The 26,748-nt window shown below is 40.8% G+C and overlaps 1 protein-coding gene across 1 annotated transcript in view; it reads right to left on the bottom strand.

The window, feature by feature from the left end:
* Positions 1-220: 220 nt before the first annotated feature.
* LOC106567922 (transmembrane serine protease 2) overlaps positions 221-26,748 on the bottom strand; it is a 40,565-nt gene continuing 14,037 nt past the window's right edge. The window contains exons 2-15 of the mRNA XM_014137816.3: positions 25,752-25,917; positions 25,554-25,609; positions 20,269-20,461; positions 17,458-17,550; positions 17,046-17,162; positions 15,239-15,368; positions 14,573-14,686; positions 14,331-14,371; positions 8,633-8,801; positions 1,719-1,891; positions 1,376-1,471; positions 1,117-1,259; positions 727-879; positions 221-513 (exon numbers count right to left, since the gene is read on the bottom strand). Coding sequence (XP_013993291.1) covers positions 505-513; positions 727-879; positions 1,117-1,259; positions 1,376-1,471; positions 1,719-1,891; positions 8,633-8,801; positions 14,331-14,371; positions 14,573-14,686; positions 15,239-15,368; positions 17,046-17,162; positions 17,458-17,550; positions 20,269-20,461; positions 25,554-25,568 — 1,446 coding nt within the window. The 5' untranslated portion in view covers positions 25,569-25,609; positions 25,752-25,917 and the 3' untranslated portion in view covers positions 221-504. The remainder of the gene's footprint in view (positions 514-726; positions 880-1,116; positions 1,260-1,375; positions 1,472-1,718; positions 1,892-8,632; positions 8,802-14,330; positions 14,372-14,572; positions 14,687-15,238; positions 15,369-17,045; positions 17,163-17,457; positions 17,551-20,268; positions 20,462-25,553; positions 25,610-25,751; positions 25,918-26,748) is intronic.

The raw sequence follows: 26,748 nt of genomic DNA, 5'->3' as shown, positions 1-26,748 counted from the left end.
GAGGGAGGTATCACAAACCTAAGCTTAGTCACTCCCAGTCCACATCTTGGCACATGAGCACATACGGAAGCAGTCATGTCTTTGTGTCCCATACAGAAACAGCTCCAGGAAATGAATTCACAGAAAACAGCCACTCCCTTATTAATCACAGATATAAACAGTTGCTAGCATTTTTTGTGTATCATATGTACAGTACCAGTCAAAAGTTTGGACACAAATACTCATTCAAGGGTTTTTCTTTATTTTTACTATTTTCTACATTGTACAAAAATAGTGAAGACATCAAAACTATGAAATAACACACATAGAATCATGTAGTAACCAAAAAAGTGTTAAACAAATCTAAATATATTTTAGATTCTTCAATGTAGCCACCCTTTGCCAATAAGTCAACAGGCACCAAAAATCATCCCTGAAAGCAGTGTACGTGTAATTTATTCAGAAGCCACATTTCAGACAGGTGAATTTGATTAGCAAAAGAGGCCATCATCATTGGTATCGCCATCAATTTTTCTGCAAGGAAATTCAAAGTGGATAAAACATGTTAAAAGGTAATAATGCTTTACTGGATCCACATAATTTGTATTGCCCCTTGCCCTCTATATTTATGTATGTTTTATGTCCTGTATGGAGTTACGCAAAACAGATGTATGTGAAAAGAGACAATAAAATGCTATATTTTCTTATCTTACAATAAATCAACTGTTAGTTACTGTTAGTACCTACCTGCATTTGTTCATATATCCAGGGGAGGAAGTGGGAGACATTGCCGTAGATTCCTGGCTTGTTCTTCAGAGCACAACCTATACCCCAGCTAGTGTCCCCTACCAGCCACCATAATGAACCCTCCTTGGCCACCATTGGTCCTCCACTATCCCCCTGCAAGACACAAAAGTTACCCCCCAAGTTAGCATTACGTCATGGGATCATAACTTTATACCTTCCAGAGTATGTTAATTTCTTCATTATACCACCATCCGCTCTATCATAACACAATAAGAAAACAGCAAATCAAAAGATGATATCAAATAAGAAAGAATACATGTAACATCAAGTAGGAAGTAAAAAAACTTCCCATGAATATCTATTACAAAATATTTTAAGAGTGAATCTGACCTGACATGAGTCCACTCCTCCTGCCAGTGTCCCAGCACAGATCATAGAGGCGGTGACACGTCCATTGTACACCAACTGTGCGTTACATGTGTGTCTGCTGTACATGGTGATCTGGGCCTGACGCAGGTAATCTGACACCAACCCTGGAGTCATCGCAATGATTGTCAAGCATAAAGATTTAATACAACAAATAGATTTTATTCTGATGACCTGTGTTTAATAATGACAGTCATTGGTCCTGTAATAAAAGTTGTCTTACCACCACTCCTAATGGACCCCCATCCAGAGATCCAGGCTTCTCGCTGGGGAGTCAGATTCACTCCGAAGTTGGGCAGACACACTGGTCTCACCTTATCTGCAACACAAAACATTTAAGACTGGCTTGGAGTGTTGTACTCCAATATGACTACCGAAACAGTGACACATTAAAAAAAAATATCATATTAACCGTGTTAGGGCTCCTTCACAAAATTGAAAAGGTTGAATGCAACTTTACTATGCATTTGTGACAATTCACATCATAGTGTCGTTTTTCCAAACCCCCAATGTAATTTGCCATTGGAACATATGTTTCAAATGTTTGAAATTGACCAGTGACTTACCTGACATAGTGAGTAATGTGTTGAGTTTCATAAGAGCGATGTCATTATCCTTAGTCTGCTTGTCGTACTTTTCGTGAGAGATGATGCGTCCCACTGAATTGCCGGTGGCACTAGCCATCTGTATCTGGGTCAAATAGCCAGCATACACTGTCCACTGACTGGGCTGTGATAGCCTACCATGCAAAATGACAGAGGGGTTGATCCATATGATTTCAATCATTTTCTGACTGCACCCCTTTTAATTTGAACGAAACCTTTACCAATGGTAGAAATGGTCAGAAAGTAACTTTCTGGACCTGAATGTCAAATTTTTCAGGAAAAGTTGACCCATTTTGCATACCCCATCCTACCATGAGACATCCATGTGTTCATCAGTGAAAAAAATGTATTGGGTATGATAACATTTGAAAGCTTACAAACAGGGTTGTCAAACTATTTAATGATTTGAATTATTATTATTATTTTTTTTTTTAACCTTTTAACCTCACTAGGGTAGGGGGCACTATTTTCACCTCCAGATGAAAGCGTGCCCAAAGTAAACTGCCTGCTACTCAGGCCCAGAAGCTAGGATATGCATGTAAAACTGTTAAAATAATGTCTGTGAGTATAACAGAACTGTAATGGCAGGCGAAAACCTGTGGAAAATCAATCCAGGAAGTGCCATTCATTTGAAATGGCTGTTTTTCCAATGAAAGCCTACCCACCATTTAAAGGGATAGGACCCAGATTCCGTTCCCTATAGCTTCCACTAGTTGTGAACAGTCTTTAGACATTGTTTCAGGCTTTTATTCTGAAAAATGAGGGAGAATGAGAACTTTGAGTGAGTGGATAGTGGGATGTCCCCAGAGCTCTTTACTGCGTGCGACCGAGAGCACGCCTTTCTTGTTTTTCTTTTATATTGATGACGCTATTGTCCAGTTGAAATATTATCAATTATTTAGGCTAAAAACAACCTGAGGATTGATTATAAACATCGTTTGACATGTTTCTACAAACTTTACGGATACTATTTGGAATTTTCATCTGCCTCTTGTGACTGCATTTGAGTCATTGGATTACTGACCAAAACACGCCAACAAAATGGAGGTTTTTGGATATAAAGAGGGACTTTATCGAACAAAACAAACATTTATTGTTTAACTGGGAGTCTTGTGAGTGCAACCATACAAAGATCATCAAAGGTAAGTGATTAACCTCTCTTGGGTAGGGGGCAGTATTTTCACGGCCGGATGAATAACGTACCCAAATTAAATGGCCTACTACTCAGGCCCAGGAACTAGAATATGCATATATTAGTAGATTTGGATAGAAAACACTGAAGTTTCTAAAACTGTTTGAATGATGTCTGTGAGTATAACAGAACTCATATGGCAGGCAAAAACCTGAGAAAAATCTAACCAGGAAGTGGGAAATCTGGAGCTTGTAGTCTTTTCAAGTCATTGCCTATCCAACACACAGTGACTTAGGGTTAATTTTGCACTTCCTAAGGCTTCCACTAGATGTCAACAGTCTTTAGAACCTAGTTTCAGGCTTTTGCAGTGAACAGAGAGCGAACAAGAAGGCCGGGGAGTTGGTGACTCAGGGAAGGACATGAGTTCATTGGCACGCACTCACGTGATGAGGTACAGTAGCTGTGTTCCAAAACATTTTTCAAGACATTGGAATCGTCCGGTTGGAATATTATTGAAGTTCTAAGTTAACCTGTTGGGGACAGGGGGCAGTATCTGCACGGCCGGATAAAAAACGTACCCGATTTAATCTGGTTACTACTCCTGCCCAGTAACTAGAATATGCATATAATTATTGGCTTTGGATAGAAAACACCCTAAAGTTTCTAAAACTGTTTGAATGGTGTCTGTGAGTATAACAGAACTCATATGGCAGGCAAAAACCTGAGAAGATTCCTTACAGGAAGTGGCCTGTCTGACAAGTTCTTGTTCTTCTTGGCTCTGTTTATTGAAAACTGAGGATCTTTGCTGTAACGTGACACTTCCTACAGCTCCCATAGGCTCTCAGAACCCGGGAAAAAGCTGAATGATGTAATTCCAGCCTCTGGCTGAAAAACATTAGCGCGTTTGGATAGTGGCCGGTCAGAGTACTATGAGACTCAGGCGCGTGCACGAGTCGACCCCATGTTTTATTTTCTTTTGTCTTTGAACGTAAACACGCTTTCCCGGTCGGAATATTATCGCTTTTTTACGAGAAAAATTGCATAAAAATTGATTTTAAACAGCGGTTGACATGCTTCAAAGTACGGTAATGGAATATTTAGAATTGTTTTGTCACGAAATGCGTCGTGCGCGTCACCCTTCTTTACCATTCGGATAGTGTCTTGAACGCACGAACAAAACAGAGGATATTTGAACATAACTATGGATTATTTTGAACCAAACCAACATTTGTTATTGAAGTAGAAGTCCTGGGAGTGCATTCTGACGAAGAACAGCAAAGGTAATAACATTTTTCTTATAGTAAATCTGACTTTGGTCAGGGCTAAACTTGCTGGGTGTCTAAATAGCTAGTCCTGTGATGCCGGGCTATCTACTCAGAATATTGCAAAATGTGCTTTCACCGAAAAGCTATTTTAAAATCGGACATAGCGAGTGCATAGAGGAGTTCTGTATCTATAATTCTTAAAATAATTGTTATGTTTTTTTGTGAACGTTTATTGTGAGTAATTTAGTAAATTCACCAGAAGTTTGCGGGGGGTATGCTAGTTCTGAACGTCACATGCTAATGTAAAAAGCTGTTTTTTTATATAAATATGAACTTGATTGAACAAAACATGCATGTATTGTATAACATAATGTCCTAGGTGTGTCATCTGATGAAGATCATCAAAGGTTAGTGCTGCATTTAGCTGTGGTTTGGGTTTATGTGACATTATATGCTAGCTTGAAAAATGGGTGTCTGATTATTTCTGGCTGGGTACTCTGCTGACATAATCTAATGTTTTGCTTTCGTTGTAAAGCCTTTTTGAAATCGGACAGTGTGGTTAGATTAACGAGAGTCTTATCTTTAAAATGGTGTAAAATAGTCATATGTTTGAGAAATTGAAGTAATAGCATTTCTAAGGTATTTGAATAACGCGCCACAGGATTCCACTGGCTGTTACGAAGGTGGGACGATTTCGTCCCGCCGACCCTAGAGAGGTTAAAAAGTCCCTAAAGATTGATGCTATACAACGTTTGACATGTTTCAACGAACGTAAATATAACTTTTTTTGTACTTTTCGTCGTGAAATTTTGGGCGCGCTTCCTACATTTGGAGTCGCTTACTGAACTCGCAAACAACAAGGAGGTATTTGGACATAAATTATGGACTTTATCGAACAAAACAACATTTATTGTGGACCTGGGATTCCTGGAAGTGCCTTCTGATGAAGATCGTCAAAGGTAAGTGAATATTTATAATGCTATTTATGATTTTAGATGAATCCAAAATGGCGGGTATCTGTATTGCCTAGTGTATGTTTCTGAGCGCCGTACTCAGATTATTGCAAAGTGTGCTTTCCCCGTGAAGCTTTTTTGAAATCGGTCACAGCGGTTGCATAAAGGAGATGGTTATCTAAAATTCTTTGAATAATAGTTGAATATTTTATCAACGTTTATGATGAGTATTTTTGTAAATTGTTGTGCTGTTTCACCGGCAGTATTGGAGGCAAAATATTTTCTGAACATCACGCGCCAATGTAAAATGCTGTTTTTGGATATAAATATGAACTTTATCACACAAAACATACATGTATTGTCTAACATTGAGTCCTATGAGTGTCATCTGATGAAGATCGTCAAAGGTTAGTGCTTAATTTTAGCTGAATTTCTGGTATTTGTGACCCCTCTCCTGCTTGGAAAATGGCTGTGTGGTTTTTCTTGTGTTGTACCTGTCCTAACATAATCTAACTTTATGCTTTCACCGTAAAGCCTTTTTGAAATCGGAGAATGTGGTTACATTAACGAGAAGTGTACCTTTAAAATGATGTAAAATAGTCGTATGTTTGAGAACTTTGAATTATGACATTTTGTTGATTTGAATTTGAAATTGGCGCTCTGATTTTTCACTGGCTGTTGAATAGTGTGAACCTAGCGTCCCACCTGCCCAAGAGAGGTTAATTATATTGCTATTTCTGACTTTCGTGACTAATCTACTTGGCTGGTAACTAACTGTATGTAATGTTTCGTGTGCTGAGTGCTGTCCTCAAATAATCGCATGGTTTGCTTTCGCCGTAAAGCCTTTTTGAAGTCTGACACGGCGGCTGGATTAACAAGTTAAGCTTTATTTTTATGTATTACACTTGTGATTTCATGAAAGTTAAATATTTATAGTAATTTAATTTGAATTTGGCGCTCTGCAATTTCACCGGATGTTGGCCAGATAGGACGCTACCATCCCACACCCCCTAGAGAGGTTTTAATATTATCTAAAAACGTGTAAACTCCCACCCTGTATTCAAGAGTATGCTATGTCTCAACCAATGATGGGCACAACACGAACAACTCAGTTTATGTAAAATAGGGTCTAAGCTACAGCATTTGTGAAAATGTGTATTTAACTTAGACGTATTTAAATAATTGACGTTAAAGGCTAGACATTTATATTTGACTTTTTTCAAGAAATCAGAATAGTTGGACAACCCTGTTTGTAAGTTAAATTCTACATATTTTTTCTTCACATTTTCAAACAATACATTTATATTGTCAAATGGGGCTATACATTTGGGTGAGTTTTTTTCCCCTCGCCTGAATAACCTCGATTCACTGCCAAAAATAAAATTAAACCATCTGGTGTTCAGCGAAATAACAACACAATGTCAAATACAGGTAGCCTTGTCAAATAATCCAATCATCCAATCACATTAACCGTTACTCTCTGGTGGGAAACCTTCACTCTTGCTCAGACATTTAGAAACGAAACATGACAATTTCAAAAATAAGCCACAGGAGTTTTTTGAGTGAGAATAAAGACGACTTCCAAGTAGTAAGACGTGTAAAAGCAACAGATACCATTTAATAAGAAGGGGCTAGACGGTCTTATATTGTGAGCTACCGAGTGGCTAGGACAGGCAAGCCCCATACTATTGTGGAGGACTTAATTATTCCTGCTGCCTTGGATATGGCTGGGAGAATGCTGGAGAAAAAGGCCCAAAAAAGTATTCAGACAATGCCTTTATCAAACAACACTGTTTCAGGACGCATCAGTGATATGGCAGGAGATGGTTTGAAAAAATTCCTGCGTCGCATACAAGCCAGTAAATTATATGCATTACAGCTGGATGAGTCAACAGAAGTGGCAGGCCTGGCACAGCTCCTGGTATATGTGCGTTACGTTTATGGGGGTCAATTAAGGAAGACATCCTCTTCTGCAAACCACTGGAAACCAGGACAACATGAGGATATTTTTGAAGTACTGGACGGCTTTGTGACAACAAATGGACTTTGGTGGTCAAGATGTGTTGGTATCTGTACAGATGGCGCAAAAGCCATGACAGGGAGACATAGTGGAGTGCTAACGCGCCTGCAAGCAGTTGCTCCCGACGCCACTTGGATACACTGCAGCATCCACCGAGAGGCTCTTGCTGCCAAGGGAATGCCTGACAGCTTGAAAGACATGTTGGACACTACAGTGAAAATGGTTAACTTTGTTAATGCAAGGTCCTGAACTCTCGTGTATTTTCTGCATTATGCAATGATATGGGCAGCGACCATGTAACGCTTTTACAACATCCAGAAGTGGACTGGTTATCAAGGGGCAAAGCAACTGAGTGAGCTGGGTGCGCAATTACGCAGGTACTTTCCTGAAACGGACGACACAAACAACTGGATTCTTTATCCCTATATTGCCTCCCGTCCACTTCCTGATATCTGAACGAGCGCCTCATCGAAATTGCAACAAGCGGTTCTGTGAAAATTGAATTTAATCAGAAGTCACTGCCAGGTTAGGGCTGCGCTCAGAGTTTCTTACTTTAGCAAATCACGCTGTTAAGATATTGATGCCCTTTGCAACCACGTACCTATGTGAGAGTGGATTCTCAGTCCTCACTAGCATGAAAACTAAATACAAGCACAGACTGTGTGTGGAAAATGATTTAAGAGTGAGACTCTCTCTCCAATACAACCCAACATTGCAGAGTTTTGTGCATCCTTTCAAGCACACCCTTCTGATTAATCTGTGGTAAGTTATTCACAATTTTTGATGAGCAAATAAGGTTTTATGTAAGATGGCTAAATAAAGAGCAAAACTATTGATTATTAGTATTTGTGCCTTGGTCCTATAAGAGCTCTTTGTCACTTCCCACGAGCCGGGTTGTGACAAACTCACACTCATTCTTATGTTAAATAAATGTATCGTATAGTGTGTGTGTGTGGCAGGCTTACAATGCTGGCAAAAAACAACATTTGAGAGTACGCTGACCCTGGTGCTAGAGGTGATACACAGCTGGAGGTTGAATGTTTGAAGGGGTACAGGACTATTAAAACGTTTGGGAACCACTGTTTTAGGCAATCCGGTCCAAAAAATAGCTTTCTGACCACTTCTACCATAGGCAAACATGCATGGATAGTTTTGTTTAAATGAAATGTGTTCAGTCCGAAAATAATTGAATTCATATAGAAGGACCCAGAGGAAACAGACAATAGTAAGTCCTGAGGCGATCTCTCTGCTGGTTTCATTGTTGTAGTGCTCCCACCACAAAATCATGCTGTAGTTTAATTTACAAGGATTTTTTTAAATAGTTTTTATTTTGTATGTTTTTTCATAAAAATGTTGAGGAGTATAATATTCCTCTTCCTCCCTTGAGGAATCTCCTCTGAGAGGAACAAATGATTGAGTCTAGTCTCGTCCACCACCCGGCTCTCTGTCTTTAGTAGTAAGTATTAAATTAGCTTTGATACGAGGTCAGATTGAGTCACACTCACGTTTCTATACAGTGGGCTGCTGTGATGATCCACTCAGGGCTGATGATGGAGCCTCCACACTGGTGCTGGTAGTTGGAGTGCAGACTGACTTGCCAGGGCCAAGCCCCGCTCACCGCTTTGTCGCCTCCTACAATACGGCTCCTAGTGGGCGCGAAACTCACACCACAGTCTGGAAGCCAGACAACAACACACAGAGAAACATTACAGAATCTAACCCAATTTTCTAATTTCCAAGATTAACTGTAAAGTAATCTGGGCACCCAGAACCAAATCTCAGCTAGTCTTTCAGGCTGTCACAAGCTATTGTAGGGCAAAGAGGGGTAGCCAGTCTGGTTCAAACTGAACAAAACAGGGATCACTTCACTGGTGGATAAGAACGTTTTAACCCTAAAAGCGACAACATATTTATAATCCTAAATCGACAACGGTGGTCATTTTTTAAATTAGTAAAGATTGCAAAGAGACTGTCTGTTAAGCAGTAACACAAAACAATGGTTATGTTTTGAAGTTATTTTGATCAATTTTATCCATAGCAATTTATCATGAAAATGTTTATGTTATTCTTTCAAGGTGTTGTGTTTCTGTGATACGTAGAGGTTGAGAAGTTGGCGATTTAAGCTATGACAAACCTTTAGGACCTAAGATGGCCACCGATATGGGTGACATGGGCTATATGGGCGCCGGTGCCATCACACATTTTGCTCGAACTTTGGAATACTTTAGGCTATCAACTCAGTTCCAATTGCTTTTTTTTGTTATTGTTGCTGCAATCCTATAAGTTTGTTGTCACATCAAAATGAGGGGCATTGCACAAAACCAATCAGCGTTTAGCTCGTCTCTAACCAATTAGAGTATCAAAGCCAATGATGGCTCTGGCCCCAGCTCTGGTCCAACCCATCTGTATCTGGGACCAATCAGAATGGTCAGAATTTGTTTGCATTCAATAAGATGTCAGGGAGGAAAGCAAACCCAGTGTCATCGTGAAGAAGAAACGCTAGCGGGCGTGTTCGGCCGGAGCGATGTGGATGGGAAGACAAGCTACAAGTCTGTGCCAAATGTTGTGCTTTTATCACAAAATGCATGATTGAGTCAACAATTTCAGTTTAGCCTCCCCACTAGAATTCAAAAGAGTATTTTTCTTTCCTACATATTGACACAGAAATCGTACATGTTTTATTTTGTCTTTAACTAGTTGTTTGACAGAGTCCTACAATTTCAGAATGATCAAAAAGAGGGTTTCGAGGGGGTCAACATTTCCACCAGGTGGCATTTTTAGGGTTAGGGTTTTTAATTCAGTTTGGTTGTCTACTTAAGAGAAACCATATCATCTTCATGTTTCCATAGCCAACCCAAAGTACCTGGTCAAGATATAGACCAGAGTAGTAAACCAGCTACATGTAACAATGATAATCTAAATGTCAAGGTTGTCAATCTCCTGTCAATAATGAGGATGGGACCCACCCAAATCATTTGGGTTCCTGGATCCTTTCACAGCATTATAAGGCTGTATTGAGACAACGACTTATCAATGACCCAAGCCCAGCTCATTTAATCCCTACCATTGTGTCGCTGAGTTGTCATAATGTTTCAGCAAATGTACATTATTCCGGGGGCGTTGGAAGACACAATGTAAGTAACTTATTTCTGTTCCTCACTGCCCTGGATGCCTCTGCTGATCCTACAGCTATTGTATGCAGTAATCATATGCCTATGTATCAGAGTTAAACTGTTAGCACTGAGGTGGTGTGCCCAAGCAGGAATCTCCACTGTGTGGAGTTCACCCTGCACTAACATACTGTAAATAACCCAAGCATGTCTACATCTGCTATGCTTCCAGTAAAGCAAGAAAAACATTAAAGCGTCCCAGAAAAGTGTTAAAAATAGCCCACATTAACAGCTTAAAAACAAGGTTCATGAAATCAATAATTTGCTAGTGACAGATGACATTCATATTCTGACAATTTCTAAAACTCAGATAATACATTTGATGATGCAGTGATAGCAATACATGATTATAAGATCTACAGAAAAAATGCCAAAAGTGGAGGTGTGGCTGTTTTATATTCAGAACCACATTCCTGTAAGGCTTAGAGAAGATCTCATGTTAAATACTGTTGAAGTAATATGGCTACAGGTTCATCTGCCTCACCTAAAGCCCATTCTTATGGGAAGCTGCCAAGTGCTAACAGTCAGTATCTGGATGACATGTGAAATGCATGTGATATCAATTGAGCGGTATATTTTCTGGGTGATTTAAATATTGACTGGCTTTCATCAGACTGCCCACTCAAGAGAAATCTTCAAACTGTAACTAGCGCCTGCAACCTGGTTCAGGTTATCAATCAACCTACCGGTGTAGTTACAAACAGCACAGGAATGAAATCATCAACATGTATTGATCACATCTTTACTAATGCTGCAGAAATGTGTTTGAAAGCAGTATTCAAATCCATCGAATGTAGTAATCACAATATAGTAGCCATATTTAGGAAACCCAAGTTCCAAAGGCTGGGCCTAATATAGTGTATAATACGTTTTGTAGTGATTCCTATGTTGATGTGAAGAATATTTGTTGGTCCGTGATGTGTAATGAGGAGCAACCAGACGCTGCACTTGACACATTTATGAAATTGCTTATCCCAGTTTCTAATAAGCATGCACCCATTAAGAAAATGACTGTAAAAACTGTTAAATCCCTGTGGATTGATGAAGAATTGAAAAACTGTATGGTTGAGAAGGATGAGGCAAAATAAATGCCAAATAGGTATGGCTGTACAACCGTTGGCAAACGTACTGCAAATTCAGAAATCATGTGACTGCCAGCAACAAACGCTGACACTACACATCCAAGTATATCTGACCAAATTGAATTCCGTAAAGTAAGTGTGGAAGAGGGGAAAAAATAATTTTCTATCAACAATGACAAGCCCCTGTGGTCTGACAACTTTGATGGAAAATTACTGAGAATAATAGTGGACAATTTTCCACTCCTATTTGCCAAATCTTCAGTTTAAGCCTACTAGAAAGTGTGTGCCCTCAGGCCTAGAGGGAAGCAAAAGTTATTCCCCTACCTAAGGATTGTAAAGCCCCATTTACTTGCTCAAAAAGCCGACCAATCAGCAATCCGTTACCAACCCGTTGTAAAATTTTGGAAGAAATTGTGTTTGACCAAATACATTGCTATTTTACAGTAAACAAATTGACAAGACTTTCAGCACGTTTTGTAGGGAAGGACATTCAACAATCACAGCACTTATATATATGACTGATGATTGCCTGAGAGAAATTGATGATAAAAAGATTGTGGGGGCTGTTTTGTTAGACTTCAGTACGGCTTCGTTCAGTCTGTTGCTGGAAAACCTTGTGATATGGCTTTACACCCCGTGCTATATTGTGGATAGAGATTTACCTGTCTAACAGAACACAGAGGGTGTTCTTTAATGGAAGCCTCTCCTGGTTTTGTGGCTGTTGGACTTACTGAGCCAGAGATCACAGCGGGTCAAAGTAGGCCAACACAGGCTCTCCTCGGGGATGTGTTTTGTCCCCACTCCTCTACATCTTGTACACTAATAGTTGTACTAGTTCCCATCCTGACAGACACCTCGTTAAGGTTGCGGATGAAATTGCCTTGATCAGCCTGTTGCATGATGATGAGGAACACCATGGCCCGGTCCTAAATTACTTTGTAAAGTGGTGTGACGAATCACACTTGGTCATCAATACCAACAAGACCAAAGAGATGTGCATAGACTTCAGGAAGTGTACAACACCTACCTCTGCAACATCTATCAGTGGTCAGAACATAGAGATTGTAGAGGAATACAAATATCTGGGTATCCTCTTGGACAATAAGTTTCAGTGGAGTAACTGTACACACCTGATCTACAAAAAGAGTCAACAGAAACTGTACTTTCTCATAATGCTGGGCTGATAAAAATATTGTTGATTGTACTATACTGACTCTGTTTTACAAATCTTTCATTGAGAGTATTTTAACTTTTTGTATTTGTTGGTTTGGCAATGCCACCATCAGCCAGAGAAATATGCTGAGAAGGATTATCACCACAGCAAGCAAGGTACTTGGAGTCAAACAGACAGGCCTGGATGAGATCTTTAAGGTCAGGGCCCTCCACAAGGCTCCAAAAATAATTTTAGACCCAAGCCACCCCCTGTACCCAGACTTTGAACTACTCCCCTCTGGGCGCAGGTGTAGGGCACCCCTCGGCAGGAAAAACAGAACTAGACAATCATTTGTGCCAGGTGAGATATCACTCTAAATAGCTCAAGCTAATGTTCCTATCCACCCAGTAAGGCCAGCAGGCTTGTCTCTTTTTATTGGTATGTAACTTATGAAAGTTGTATTGTCAATTTGTTTTGTATTTAAACGCCTCTTTAAACGTGTACATGGCACTGCAACACAATTTCCTCATGGGGACAATAAAGTCAGTAAAGTAACAAAATCTAGGTAGAATCAGGAATTCCCAAGGGCAGCTGTATAGGCCCCTTACTTTTTTCAATCTTTACTAACGACATGCCACTGGCTTTGAGTAAAGCGTCTATGTATGCAGATGACTCAACACTATACATGTCAGCTACCACATCGACTGAAATGACGGCAACACTTAACAAAAGCTGCAGTCAGTTTCATAATGGGTGGCAAGGAATAAGTTAGTCCTAAATATTTAAAAAACTAAAAGCATTGTATTTGCTAAAAATCATTCACTAAACCTCAAATAAATGTTTTTATGAATAATGTGGTAATTAAGCAAGTTGAAGCCACTAAACTGCTTGGAGTAACCCTGGATTGCAAACTGTCATGGTCAAAACATATTGATACAACAGTAACTAAGATGGGGAGAAGTCTGTCCATAATAAAGCGTTGCTCTGCATTCTTAACAGCACTATCAACAAGGCAGGTCCCATGGGCCCTAGTTTTGGACTACTGTTCAGTCCTGTGGTCAGGTGCCACAAAGAGGGACTTTGGCTCAGAGCAGGGCAGCACAGCTGGCCCTTGGATGGACACGGAGAGCTAACATTAATAATATGCATGTCAATCTCTCCTGGCTCAAAGTGGAGGAGAGATTGACTTCATCACTACTTGTATTTGTGAGAGGTATTGACATGTTGAATGCATGGAGCTGTCTGTTTGAACTACTGGCACACAGCTCGGACACCCATGCATACCCCACAAGACAGTCCCCAAGTCCAGAACAGACTATGGGAGGCGCACAGTACTACATAGAGCCATGACTACATGGAACTCTATTCCACATCAAGTAACTCATGCAAGCAGTAAAATTATATTAGAAAAACATAAAAATACACCTTGTGGAACAGCGGGGACTGTGAAGCAACACCAACAGGCACAGACGCATGCATACAAACACACAATAACATACGCTCTATACACACACGTACACATGGATTTTGTGTTGTATATATGTGGTAGTAGAGTAGGGGCCTGAGGGCAAACGCTTAATATGTTGTGAAATCTGTTGTAAATGTATTGTAATGTTTTACAAAATGTAAAATTGCCTTAATTTTGCTGAACCCCTGGAAGAGTAGCTGCTGCCTATAATACAAATAACTCCTTCTGTTGAGTTCCCCTTCCTGACTGAGTTTCTACAAGCTTTGTCTTAACCTGAAGGTCAGCTGTGTCTGTGCAGAGAATCAGTGTTATGGTAAAGTAATGACTTACCAATACACTGCAGGGAGACTGCTTGTAATGAGCAGTAGGGACTGCAGGAGGAAATTACATCATGAGAGTCATATAAAGGTTTACAGAAGCAATACTGTATAAAAAAAGAAAATTCAATACATGAAGACTATTTTTATTTATTCCCCACCACTCAAAAAAGGTATTTTGTATTTTTAAATGTTGGTATATTTACTCCGTAAAAAAAGGTTGGATTGAATGAGATGTATTCATGTTCTCGTCACCTGCTGGTTAGCTGCCCCTGTAGAAGGGAATGAGGGTCAAAGCCTGACAGCTTCATATAGCCATCAAAGGCCAAGGAGCCTGGGTTTCTTTGTGAGAACCGAACATAGGACCCACTTGGAAACAGAGATAGGTATGGTCAGCCCCGCAAATATTATTTATGTTATGTACAAAATGTTCAACACAGAATATAATATACTCTTCTGTACAAGTGATCAGACTGCTAAACAGCAATCACTAACACAGAGAGGCAGCTGTCCACATGGAGACAAAATCACTGGGCACTTTAAACACTGCCACTTTAAATAATGTCACTTTAATAATGTTTACATATATTACATTATTCATATCATATGCATATACGGTATTTTATACCATCTATTGCACCTTGCCTATGCCGCTCGGCCATCGCTCATCCATATATTTATGTACATATTCTCATTCACCCCTTTTAGATTTGTGTGTATTAGGTATTTGTTGGGGAATTGTTAGATTACTTGATAGATATTACCGCACTGTCGGAAACAAGACGCACAAGCATTTCATTACACTTGCATTAACATCTGCTAACCATGTGTATGTGACCAATAAGATTTGATTTGAAAGTGATCACAGTTGATACTCTATGACATGTACAGTATGTGATCCTATTTCTCCTGGTGACCCACCTGCTGTATCCAATCTGCTGACAGGTGGCCCTGCCAATGTTGTCATTCCAGTTATCAGCACACACTGGCTTCCACATCTGACTGTCTGATGAGTAACTCTGCAGCACAGAACCAGACCCATGAAGGCGTACTGGAAAGTAGAGACTGATGTTAAAACAGCGTTCAGTTCAGGGAGAAAAGCATGAAGACAAAAATCATATAATTAACCATAGCAAAGTGTGAACAACCCCCATATCTACATTCATTTTAACAGTCAGTTCCTGAACACAGCGTCGGTCAACAGCACACTGTAAGTATACTCAGCAAAAAAAGAAACGTCCTCTCACTGTCAACTGCGTTTATTTTCCGCAAACTTAACGTGTAAATATTTGTATGAACATAACAAGATTCAACAACTGAGACATAAACTGAACAAGTTCCACAGACATGTGACTAACAGAAATGGAAAAATGTGTCCCTGAACAAAGGGGGGGTCAAAATCAAAAGTAACAGTCAGTATCTGGTGTGGCCACCAGCTGCATTAAGTACTGCAGTGCATCTCCTCCTCATGGACTGCACCAGATTTGGCAGTTCTTGCTGTGAGATGTTACCCCACTCTTCCACCAAGGCACCTGCAAGTTCCCGGACATTTCTGGGGGGAATGGCCCTAGCTCTCACCCTCCGATCCAACAGGTCCCAGATGTGCTCATGAGATCTGGACTTGTCGCTGGCCATGGCAGAACACTGACATTCCTGCCTTGCAAGAAATCACGCACAGAACAAGCGGTATGGCTGGTGGCATTGTCATGCTGGAGAGTCATGTCAGGATGAGCCTGCAGGAAGGGTACCACATGAGGGAGGAGGATGTCTTCCCTGTAACGCACAGCGTTGAGATTGCCTGCAATGACAACCTTCTCAGTCTGATGACGCTGTGACATACCGCCCCAGACCATGACAGACCCTCCACCTCCAAATTGATCTCGCTCCAGAGTACAGGCCTCGGTGTATTCCTTCGACGACAAACATGAATCCGATCATCACCCCTGGTGAGACAAAACCACAACTCGTCAGTGAAGAGCACTATTTACCAGTCCTGTCTGGTCCAGCGACGGTGGGTTTATGCCCATAGGCGACGTTGTTGCCGGTGATGTCTGGTGAGGACCTGCCTTACAACAGGCCTACAAGCCCTCAGTCCAGCCTCTCTCAGCTTATTGCGGACAGTCTGAGCACTGATGGAAGGATTGTGCGTTCCTGGTGTAACTCGGGCAGTTGTTGTTGCCATCCTGTACCTGTCCCGCAGGTGTGATATTCGGATGTACCGATCTTGTGCAGGTGTGGTTACACGTGGTCTGCCACTGCGAGGACGATCAGCTGTCCGTCCTGTCTCCCTGTAGCGCTGTCTTAGGCGTCTCACAGTACGGACATTGCAATTTACTGCCCTGGCCACATCTGCAGTCCTCATGCCTCCTTGCAGCATGCCTAAGGCACGTTCACGCAGATGAGCAGGGACCCTGGCCATTTGTCTTTTGGTGTTTTCCAGAGTCAGTAGAAGGCATCTTTAGTGTCCTAATTTTTCATAACTGTGACCTTAATTGCCTACCGTCTGTAAGCTGTTCGTATCTTAACGACCGTTCCACAGGTGCATGTTCATTAATTGTTTATGGTTCATTGAACAAGCATGGGAAACAGTGTTTAAACCCTTTACAATGAAGGTCTGTGGAGTTATTTGGATTTTTACAAATTATCTTTGAAAGACAGGGTCCTGAAAAAGGGACATTTATTTTTTTGCTGAGTTTATAATGATAAACATGATTGAGTGGAGACATACGGCACTGTGACTCATCTTCTCCTCCTGGACAGTCTCTGATGCCATCACACCACTGAGAGGCATTCAGACACACACCTCCCTCGCTACAGGACCTCCCCAACACACACTGGTAGGACACTGTGGACACACACACAAGACAGGGCATCACAGCTGTGACCATGACTATAAGGTTACTCTTCTTGGCCTTTTCAATGATTAAGAACTACTTGGTCATTTTCCTTTGCTTCCAGATACACCTATAAACTACGTAGACAGCTGTGTATTTGGATAGCAAGATGAATTCGCAAGTTGAATTTGCTTATGTCATCTTGTCTTTTCATAAAAAGCATATAAATAATGTCAACATTATTAATATGTCAGCTTATGTCAACAGCATCAATGGAGATACTGTATGAGAGGAGACTGTACGTACAGAAATACCAAACCAACGCTCCGGCTGCCCCAAGGAGAACTAAGACACTTAGGATTAAGGCCACAATACATTTACAGCGGCTTTTCTTCACCACTGAAAGAGATTAGAAACAAAACAACACTTAAAATACACTTAAAATAAAAACAACTAGAGGCTCTCTTGTTCTACATTTTAACATAGAACTCTCAACCCAAGACCAAGATATTTACATATCATTTGACCATTGGTTACTTTTGACACCCTGGAAACATGGAAAGGCTTGTTTTGCATTTGTGTGGCTTCAGATGTTGACTGCTACTAAGTGAAACAGTACTACTTAACACGCTATACAGTGCCTTCAGAAAGTATTCACATCCCTTGACTTATTCAACATTTTGTTGTGTTACAGCCTGAATTACAAATGGATTAAATTGTTTTTGTTTTCTCACCCATCTACACACAATATCCCATAATGAGAGTGAAAACATGTTTTTAGACATTTTTACAAATGTATTGAAAATGAAATACAGTAATATATAAATTGCATACGTATTCGCACCCCTTTGTCAATACATGTTATAATCACCTTTGGCTGCGATTACAGCTGAGTCTTTCCGGTTAAGTCTCTAGGACAGGGTTTCCCAAATTCGGTCCTCTTGACCACAAGGGGTGCACATTTTGGTTTTTGCTCTAGCACTACACAGCTGACTCAAAACAATCAACTAATCATCAAACTTTGCTGTGTAGTTTTAGGGCAAAAACCAAAACGTGCTTACCTTTAACACTGCTCTAAGAGCTTTGCACACCTGGATTGTACAATGTTTGCACAATATTATTACAAAAATTCGTCAAGCTCTGTCAAGTTGGTTATTGATCATTGCTAGACAGCCATTTTCAAGTCTTGCCATATATTTTCAAGCTGTTTTAAGTCAAAACTGTAACTAGGCCACTCAGGAACATTCAATGTCATCTTGGTAAGCAATTTGTGTTTTTGTTATTGTCCTGCTGAAAGGTGAATTTGTCCACCAGTGTCTGCTGGAAAGCTGACTGAACCAGGTTTATTTAAATTTTAGTCATGAAAAAGGGACACCTGAAACCCCACCTCTTCAAGGAATACCTGGGATAGGATAAAGTTATCCTTCTAACCCCCCCCTTAAAAGATTTAGATGCACTATTGTAAGTGGTTGTTCCACTGGATATTATAAGGTGAATGCACCAATTTGTAAGTCGCTCTGGATAAGAGCGTCTGCTAAATGACTTAAATGTAAATGTCATTTAGCAGATGCTCTTATCCAGAGCAACTTACAGTAGTGAATGCATACATTTCATACATTTTTTTTTTCTTTCCATGCTGGTCCCCCGTGGGAATTGAACCCACAACCCTGGCGTTGCAAACACCATGCTCTACCAACTGAGCCACACAGGACCGTTTATCTGTATTATTTTGTGCTTAGCTCTGTTCCGTTTCTTTTTATCCTTAAAAAAAACTCCCTCGTCATTGCCGATGACAAGCATACCCACCACCATGCTTGAAAATATGAACAATGGTACTCAGAAATGTGTTGTGTTGGATTTGCCCCAAACGTAACATTTTGTATTTAGGACATAAAGTTAATTTCTTTGCACATATTTTGCTGTTTTACTTTAGTGCCTTATTGCAAACAGGATCCATGTTTTTGGAATATTTTTATTCTGTACAGGCTTCTTTCTTTTCACTCTGTCATTTATGTTAGTATTGTAGAGTAACTACAATGTTGATCCATCCTTAATTTTCTCCTATCACAGCCATTCAATTCTGTAACTGCTTTAAAGTCACCACTTTCCTAATGGTGAAGTGCCTGAGCGGTTTCCTTCCTCTCCGGCAACGGAGTTAGGAAGGATGCCTGTATCTTTGCAGTGACTGATACACCATCCAAAAGGTAATTAATAACTTCACCATGCTCAAAGTGATAATCAATGTTTGCTTTTTTTGTGTACCCTCTACCAACAGGTGCCCTTCTTTGCAAGGCATTGGAAAACCTGTATGGTCTTTGTGTTTGAAATTCACTGCTCGACCAACGGACCTTACACTTTTAGAAAAAAGGGTTCTTTGGCTGTCCCCATAGGATAACCTTTTTGGTTCCAGGTAGAACTCTTTTGGGTTCTATGTAGAACCCTCTGTGAAAAGTGTTCTACATGGAAACCAAAATAGTAACCAAAAAGGGTTCTTCAAAGGGTTCTCCTATGGGGACAGCCAAAGAACCCTTATTGGTTCCAGATAGCACCTTTTTTTTTATAAGAGTGTAAACATAATTGCATGTGTGAGGCACAGATATGAGGTAGTCATTCAAAAGTCCATGCAACTTAGTATGTGACTTGTTAAGCAAATGATTACTCCTGAAATTATTTAGGCTTGCCATAACAAAGGGGTTGAATACGTTTTGACTCAAGACATTTCAGCTTTCTATTTTAATGAATTTTTAAAAATGTCTAAAAACATAATTCCACTCTGACATTATGGGGTTTTGTGTGTAGGCCAGTGACACAAGATCTCATGTAATACATTTTAAATTCAGGCTGTAACACAACAAAATGTGGAAAAAGTCAATGGGTGTGAATACTTTCTGAAGGCACTGTAAACCTTATAATAGCATATGACAAAACAGAGATTAAGACAACACATCTCATGGCAAAACAGATATGAAGACCAAATGGAACACCTCAAAGCTGCTCAGACAATGTTTTATAATAAACAATAGAATGCAAAAAACGACAGTGTATGAAACGTATACTGCAGATATATTGGCATTGTTTATCAACTGAGGAATATCAGCAGATGGGTAAATACTGTACCTTTTCGTACTGGGACAGGATGTGGAAATCCAGTGGTGAGCGTGTGGTGGGTGTTGATGGTCTGAGGGGTGTTCTGAGGGTAAATAGAGAGGGGGACGTTGGGCATCTGCGGGTCAGAAGTGTTTGCAGGGGGTCTTCCCTCAGCTCCCTCACCCTCTTGAAATCCATAGTTCACATACTGGGGACCTGGTGTCTGGGGAAAGCGGAGAGGAGAATTTAATTACAATGAGAGAAATCCATGCATTATTTGATACATTGGAGCAATTTGACTTGGTAACATACAGTACACATTACAACAGAAGTGTCATGTTTATCATGTAATTACCACTAAACTTCAATGATTGGTATTTCAATGTACTGTATGTAGCTGTCCATTTCCCATAGGTAATACAAAATTAGAATCCGACAGATATACACAGCATTCGGGAAAGCATCCCCTTCCCTTTTTCCACACTTTGTTACGTTACAGCCATATTAAAAAATATATTAAATAAAAAATGTCCCTCATCAATTCACGCGCTACCCTATAATGACAAAGCAAGTTTTTAGACACATTTGCACACAAAATAAAAACGAAAAAAACAAAAACACAAATACCTTATTTACATAAGTATTCAGACCCTTTGCTATGAGACTCAAAATTGTGCTCAGGTGCATCCTGTTTCCATTGAACATCCTTGAAATGTGTCTACAACTTCACTGGAGTCCACCTATGGTAAATCCAATTGATTGGACATGATTTGGAAAGGCACACACCTGTCTATGTAAGGTCCCACAGTTGACAGCGCATGTATTTTAAAAACTAAGCCATGAGGTTGAAGGAATTGTCCATAGAGCTCCGAAACTGGATTGTGTCAAGTCACAGATCAGGAATGGTACAAAAAATGTCTGCAGCATTGAAGGTCCCCAAGAACACAGTGCCCTCCATCATTCTTAAATGTAAGAAGTTTGGAACCACCAAGACGCTCCTAGAGCTGGCCGACTGGCCAAACTGAGCAATCAGGGGAAAAAGACCTTGGTCAGGGAGGTGACCAAGAACCCAATGGTCACTTTGACAGAGCTCCATAGTTTCTCTGTGGAGATGGTTGTCCTTCTGGAAGGTTTTCCCATCTCTGCAGCACTCCACCAATCAAGCCTTTTATGGTAGAGTGACCAGACAGAAGCCACACCTAGCAAAAGATACATGACAGCCCACTTGGAGTTTGCTAAGAGGCACCTAAAGGACTCTTAGACCATGAGAAACAAGATTCTCTGGTCTGATGAAACCAAGATTGAACTCTTTGGCCTGAATGCCAAGCAGAATGTCTGGAGGAAACCTGGTACCATCCCTACGGTGAAGCATGGTGGTGACAGCATGCTGTGGGGATGATTTTCAGCGGCAGGAACTGGGAGACTAGACAGGATCGAGGGAAAGATATCCTTGATGAAAACCTGCTCCAGAGTGCTCAGAACCTCAGGCTGGGGAAAAGGTTCACCTTCAAACAAGATAATGACCCAAAGCACACAGCCAAGACAATGCAGGAGTGGCTTCGGGACAAGTCTCTGAATGTCCTTGAGTGGCCCAGCCAGAGCCCGGACTTCAACCCAATCGAAAATCTCTGGAGAGACCTGAAAATAGCTGTGCAGCAACGCTCCCGATCCAACCTGACAGAGCTTGAGAAGATCAACAGCATCCTCCCAGAAACCCTAGACCCACTCCAATTCGAATAACGTCCCAACAGATCCACAGAATACGCAATCTCAATCGCAGTCCACAGCGCCCTTTCCCACCTGGACATAAGGAACACCTATGTGAGAACGATATTCATTGACTACAGCTCAGCGTTCAACACCATAGTACCCACAAAGCTCATCACTAAGCTAAGGACCCTGAAGGGCCGCCCCCAGGTGGTAAGGGTAGGCAACAACACATCTGCCATGCTGATCCTCAACACTGGGGCCCCTCAGTGATGTGTACTTAGTCCCCTACTGTACTCCCTGTTCACCCACGACTGCGTGGCCAATCACGACTCCAACACTATAATTTAAGTTTGCTGACGACACAAGTGGGAGGCCTGATCACCGACAATGATGAGATGGCCTATAGGGAGGAGGTCAGAGGACAACAACCTCTCCCTCAATGTGAGCAAGACAAAGGAGCTGATCGTGGACTACAGGAAAAGGCGGGCTGAACAGGCCCTCATTAACATCAGCAGGGCTGTAGTGGAGCGGGTAGAGTTTCAAGTTACTTGGTGTCCACATCACCAACAAACTATCATGGTCCAAACACACCAAGATAGTCATGAAGAGGACACAACAAAACCTATTCCCTCTCAGGAGACTGAAAAGATTTGGCATGGGTCCCCAGATCCTCAAAAAGTTTTATAGCTGCACCATTGAGAGCATCCTGACCGGTTGCATCACCGCCTGGTATGCAACTGCTCGGCATCTGACCGTAAGGCGCTACAGAAGGTACATCACTGGGGCCAAGCTTCCTGCCATACAGGACCTATATAATATGCGGTGTAAGAGGAAAGCCCATAAAATTGTCAGAGACTCCAGTCACCCAAGTGATAGACTGTTTTCTCTGCTATCGCACGGCAAGCGGTGCCGGAGCGCCAATTCTAGGACCAAAAGGCTCCTTAACAGATTCTAACCCCAAGCTATAAGACTGCTGAACAATTAATCAAATGACCATCTGACTATTACATTGACCCCGCTCAATTTGTTTTGTACATTGCTGCTATTCGCTGTTTATTACCTATGCATAGTCCCTTCACACCTACCTACATGTACAAATTACCTCAACTAACCTGTACCCCAGCACAGTGACTTGGTACCAGTACCCCTTGTACAGTTGAAGTCAGAAGTTTACATACACTTAGGTTGAAGTCATTAAAACTTGTTTTCAACCTCTCCACAAATTTCTTGTTAACAAACTATAGTTTGGAAAGTTGGTTAGGATATCTACTTTGTGCATGACACAAGTAATTTTTCCAACAATTGTTTACAGAGAGATTATTTCATTTATAATTCACTGTATCACAATTCCAGTGGGTCAGAAGTGTACATACACTAAGTTGACTGTGCCTTTAAACCGCATGGAATATTCCAGAAAATTATGTCATGAAACCCTGTATAAAGTCTGTAGACATTTAGTGGAAGCCATAGGTATTGCAATCTGGGATGAATTTTTATATGTAGACCCATAGACTTGCATTGGAAAGGCCTGTGATCTCCACCAAAAATTATTTCCGGATGGATTTTCCTTGGGTTTTTGCCTGCCATATCAATTCTGTTATACTCACAGACATTATTTTAACAGTTTTAGAAACTTCAAAGTATTTTCTATCTAATTCTACTAGTTAGCTAGCTTCTGGGCCTGAGTAAGAGGCAGTTTATTTTGGGCACATCAGTCAGGCAGAAATTCAATATACTGCCCCCTAGCCCTAAGAAGATAGGCTAATTGACATCATTTGAGTCAATTGAAGGTGTACCTGTGGATGTATTTCAAGGCCTACCTTCAAACTCAGTGCCTCTTTTTCATGGGAAAATCAAAGAAATCAGCCAAGACCTCAGAAAAAGATTGTAGACCTCCACAAGTCTGGTTCATCCTTGGGAGCAATTTCCAAACACCTGAAGGTACCACGGTCATCTGTACAAACAATAGTACGCAAGTATAAACACCATGAGTGTACGCAGCCGTCATACCGCTCAAGAAGGAGACACGTTCTGTCTCCTAGAGATTAACGTACTTTGGTGCGAAAAGTGCAAATCAATCCCAGAACAACAGCAAAGGACCCTGTGAAGATGCTGGAGGAAACAGCTACAAAAGTATCTATATCCACAGTAAAACGAGTCCTATATTGACATAACCTGAAAGGCTGCTCAGCAAGGAAGAACCCACTGCTCCAAAACCACCATAAAAAAGCCAGACTGCGGTTTGCAACTGCACATGGGGACAAAGATTATACTTTTTGGAGAAATGTCCTCTGGTCTGATGAAACAAAAATAGAACTGTTTGGCCATAATGACCATCGTTATGTTTGGAGGAAAAAGGGAGACGCTTGCAAGCCGAAAAACACCATCCCAACCGTGAAGCACGGGGGTGGCAGCATCATGTTGTGGGGGTGCTTTGCTGCAGGAGGGACCGGTGCACTTCACAAAATAGATGCCATCATGAGGCAGGAAAATGATGTGGATATATTGAAGCAACATCTCAAGACATCAGTCAGGAAGTTAAAACTTGGTCGCAAATGGATCTTCCAAATGGACAATGACCCCAGGTATACTTCCAAAGTTGTGGCAAAATGGCTTAAGGACAACAAAGTCAAGGTATTGGAGTGGCCATCACAAAGCCCTGAGCTCAATCCCATAGAAAATTTGTGGGCAGAATTGAAAAAGCGTGTGCGAGCAAGGAGGCCTACAAACCTGACCCAGTTACACCAGCTCTGTCAGGAGGAAAGGGCCAAAATTCACCCAACTTATTGTGGGATGCTTGTGGAAGGCTTCCCGAAACATTTGACCCAAGTTAAACAATTTAACGGCAATGTTACCAAATACTAATTGAGTGTATGTAAACTTCTGACCCACTGGGAATGTGATGAAAGAAATTTAAGCTGAACTCAGTATTTCTCTATAATATTTTTCTGACATTTCACATTATTAAATAAAGTGGTGATCCTAACTGACTTAAGACAGGGAATTTTTACTCTGATTAAATGTCAGGAATTGTGAAAAACTGAGTTTAAATGTATTTGGCTAAGTTGTATGTACATTTCCAACTTCAACTGTATATAGCCTCGTTATGGCTACTTAAAAACATTTTTTTAACTTTAGCTTATTTGGTAAATATTTTCTTAAAATCTTCTTGAACTGCAGTGTTGGTTAAGGGCTTGTAAGTAAGCATTTCACGGTAAGGTCTACACTTGTTGTATTTGGCACGTGACAAATAAAGTTTGATTTGATCTGCAGAGAAGAATGGGAGAAACTCCCAAATGCAGGTGTGCCAAGATTGTAGCGTCATACCCAAGAAGTCTTGAGGCTGTAATCGCTGCCAAATGTGCTTCAACAAAGTACTGAGTAAAGGGTCTGAATACTTATTTAAATTTGATATTTCCTTTTTTTATATACATTTGCAAAAACTTCTAAACCTGTTTTTGCTTTGTCATTATGGGGTATTGTGTGTAGATTGATTGGAAAAAAATCTATTTAATACATTTTACAATAAGGCTGGAACCTAACAAAATGTGGAAAAAGTCAAGGGATCTGAAAACTTTCCCAATGCACTGTATAACTGAAGTTACCTGGTTATTGTTCATGTCGAAACCACTTTCAATATGCCGATGAGATATTATCAAATCTGAAAAAGGTTGAAGAAACTTTTTAGCCACAGTAAAACATTTTTTTATCAAGTTAATACAACAACAACGTCATATAAATGTACAGCAAAGCTTTGTAAAACAGTTTTTATTTTTTATAGTAGATTCAATTTGAGTTTTTACCTTTTTCCTTTACCAGATTTACATTGGATTAGTTCAACTCTTGCTTTTGAAAACTGATTTGATGTCCTTTCTTCTTATTCTCTCTTCCTCTAACTCAGTCCATTCTCTCTTTACTCCTTGCAATAAACAGCCATGACCACACCTTAGCTTGTGTGAACAGTCTGACCTGTAGGGCGGTACAAGTTTTAAAGCTGTAACAACAAATCAAATCAAATCAAAATGTATTGGTCACATACACATGGTTTGCATATGTTAATGTGAGTGTAGCGAAATGCTTGTGCTTCTAGTTCCAACAGTGCAGTAATATCTAACAAGTAATCTAACAATTCCCAACCACTACCTAATACACACAAATCTAAAGGGGTGCATGAGAATATGTACATATAAATATATGGATGAGCGATCGCCGAGCGGCATAGGCAAGGTGCAGTAGATGGTATAAAATACAGTATATACATTTACATTTACATTTTAGTCATTTAGCAGACGCTCTTATCCAGAGCGACTTACAAATTGGTGCATTCACCTTATAATATCCAGTGGAACAACCACTTTACAATAGTGCATCTAAATCTTTTAAGGGGGGGGTTAGAAGGATTACTTTATCCTATCCCAGGTATTCCTTGAAGAGGTGGGGTTTCAGGTGTCTCCGGAAGGTGGTGATTGACTCCGCTGTCCTGGCGTCGTGAGGGAGCTTGTTCCACCATTGGGGTGCCAGAGCAGCGAACAGTTTTGACTGGGCTGAGCGGGAACTGTGCTTCCTCAGAGGTAGGGAGGCGAGCAGGCCAGAGGTGGATGAACGGAGTGCCCTTGTTTGGGTGTAGGGCCTGATCAGAGCCTGAAGGTACGGAGGTGCCGTTCCCCTCACAGCTCCGTAGGCAAGCACCATGGTCTTGTAGCGGATGCGAGCTTCGACTGGAAGCCAGTGGAGAGAGCGGAGGAGCGGGGTGACGTGAGAGAACTTGGGAAAGTTGAACACCAGACGGGCTGCGGCGTT

Source organism: Salmo salar, chromosome 13 (genome assembly GCF_965601325.2).
Source record: "Salmo salar chromosome 13, fSalSal1, whole genome shotgun sequence".
Classification (NCBI taxonomy): domain Eukaryota; kingdom Metazoa; phylum Chordata; class Actinopteri; order Salmoniformes; family Salmonidae; genus Salmo; species Salmo salar.
This window is presented reverse-complemented; position numbering and strand designations above follow the sequence as displayed.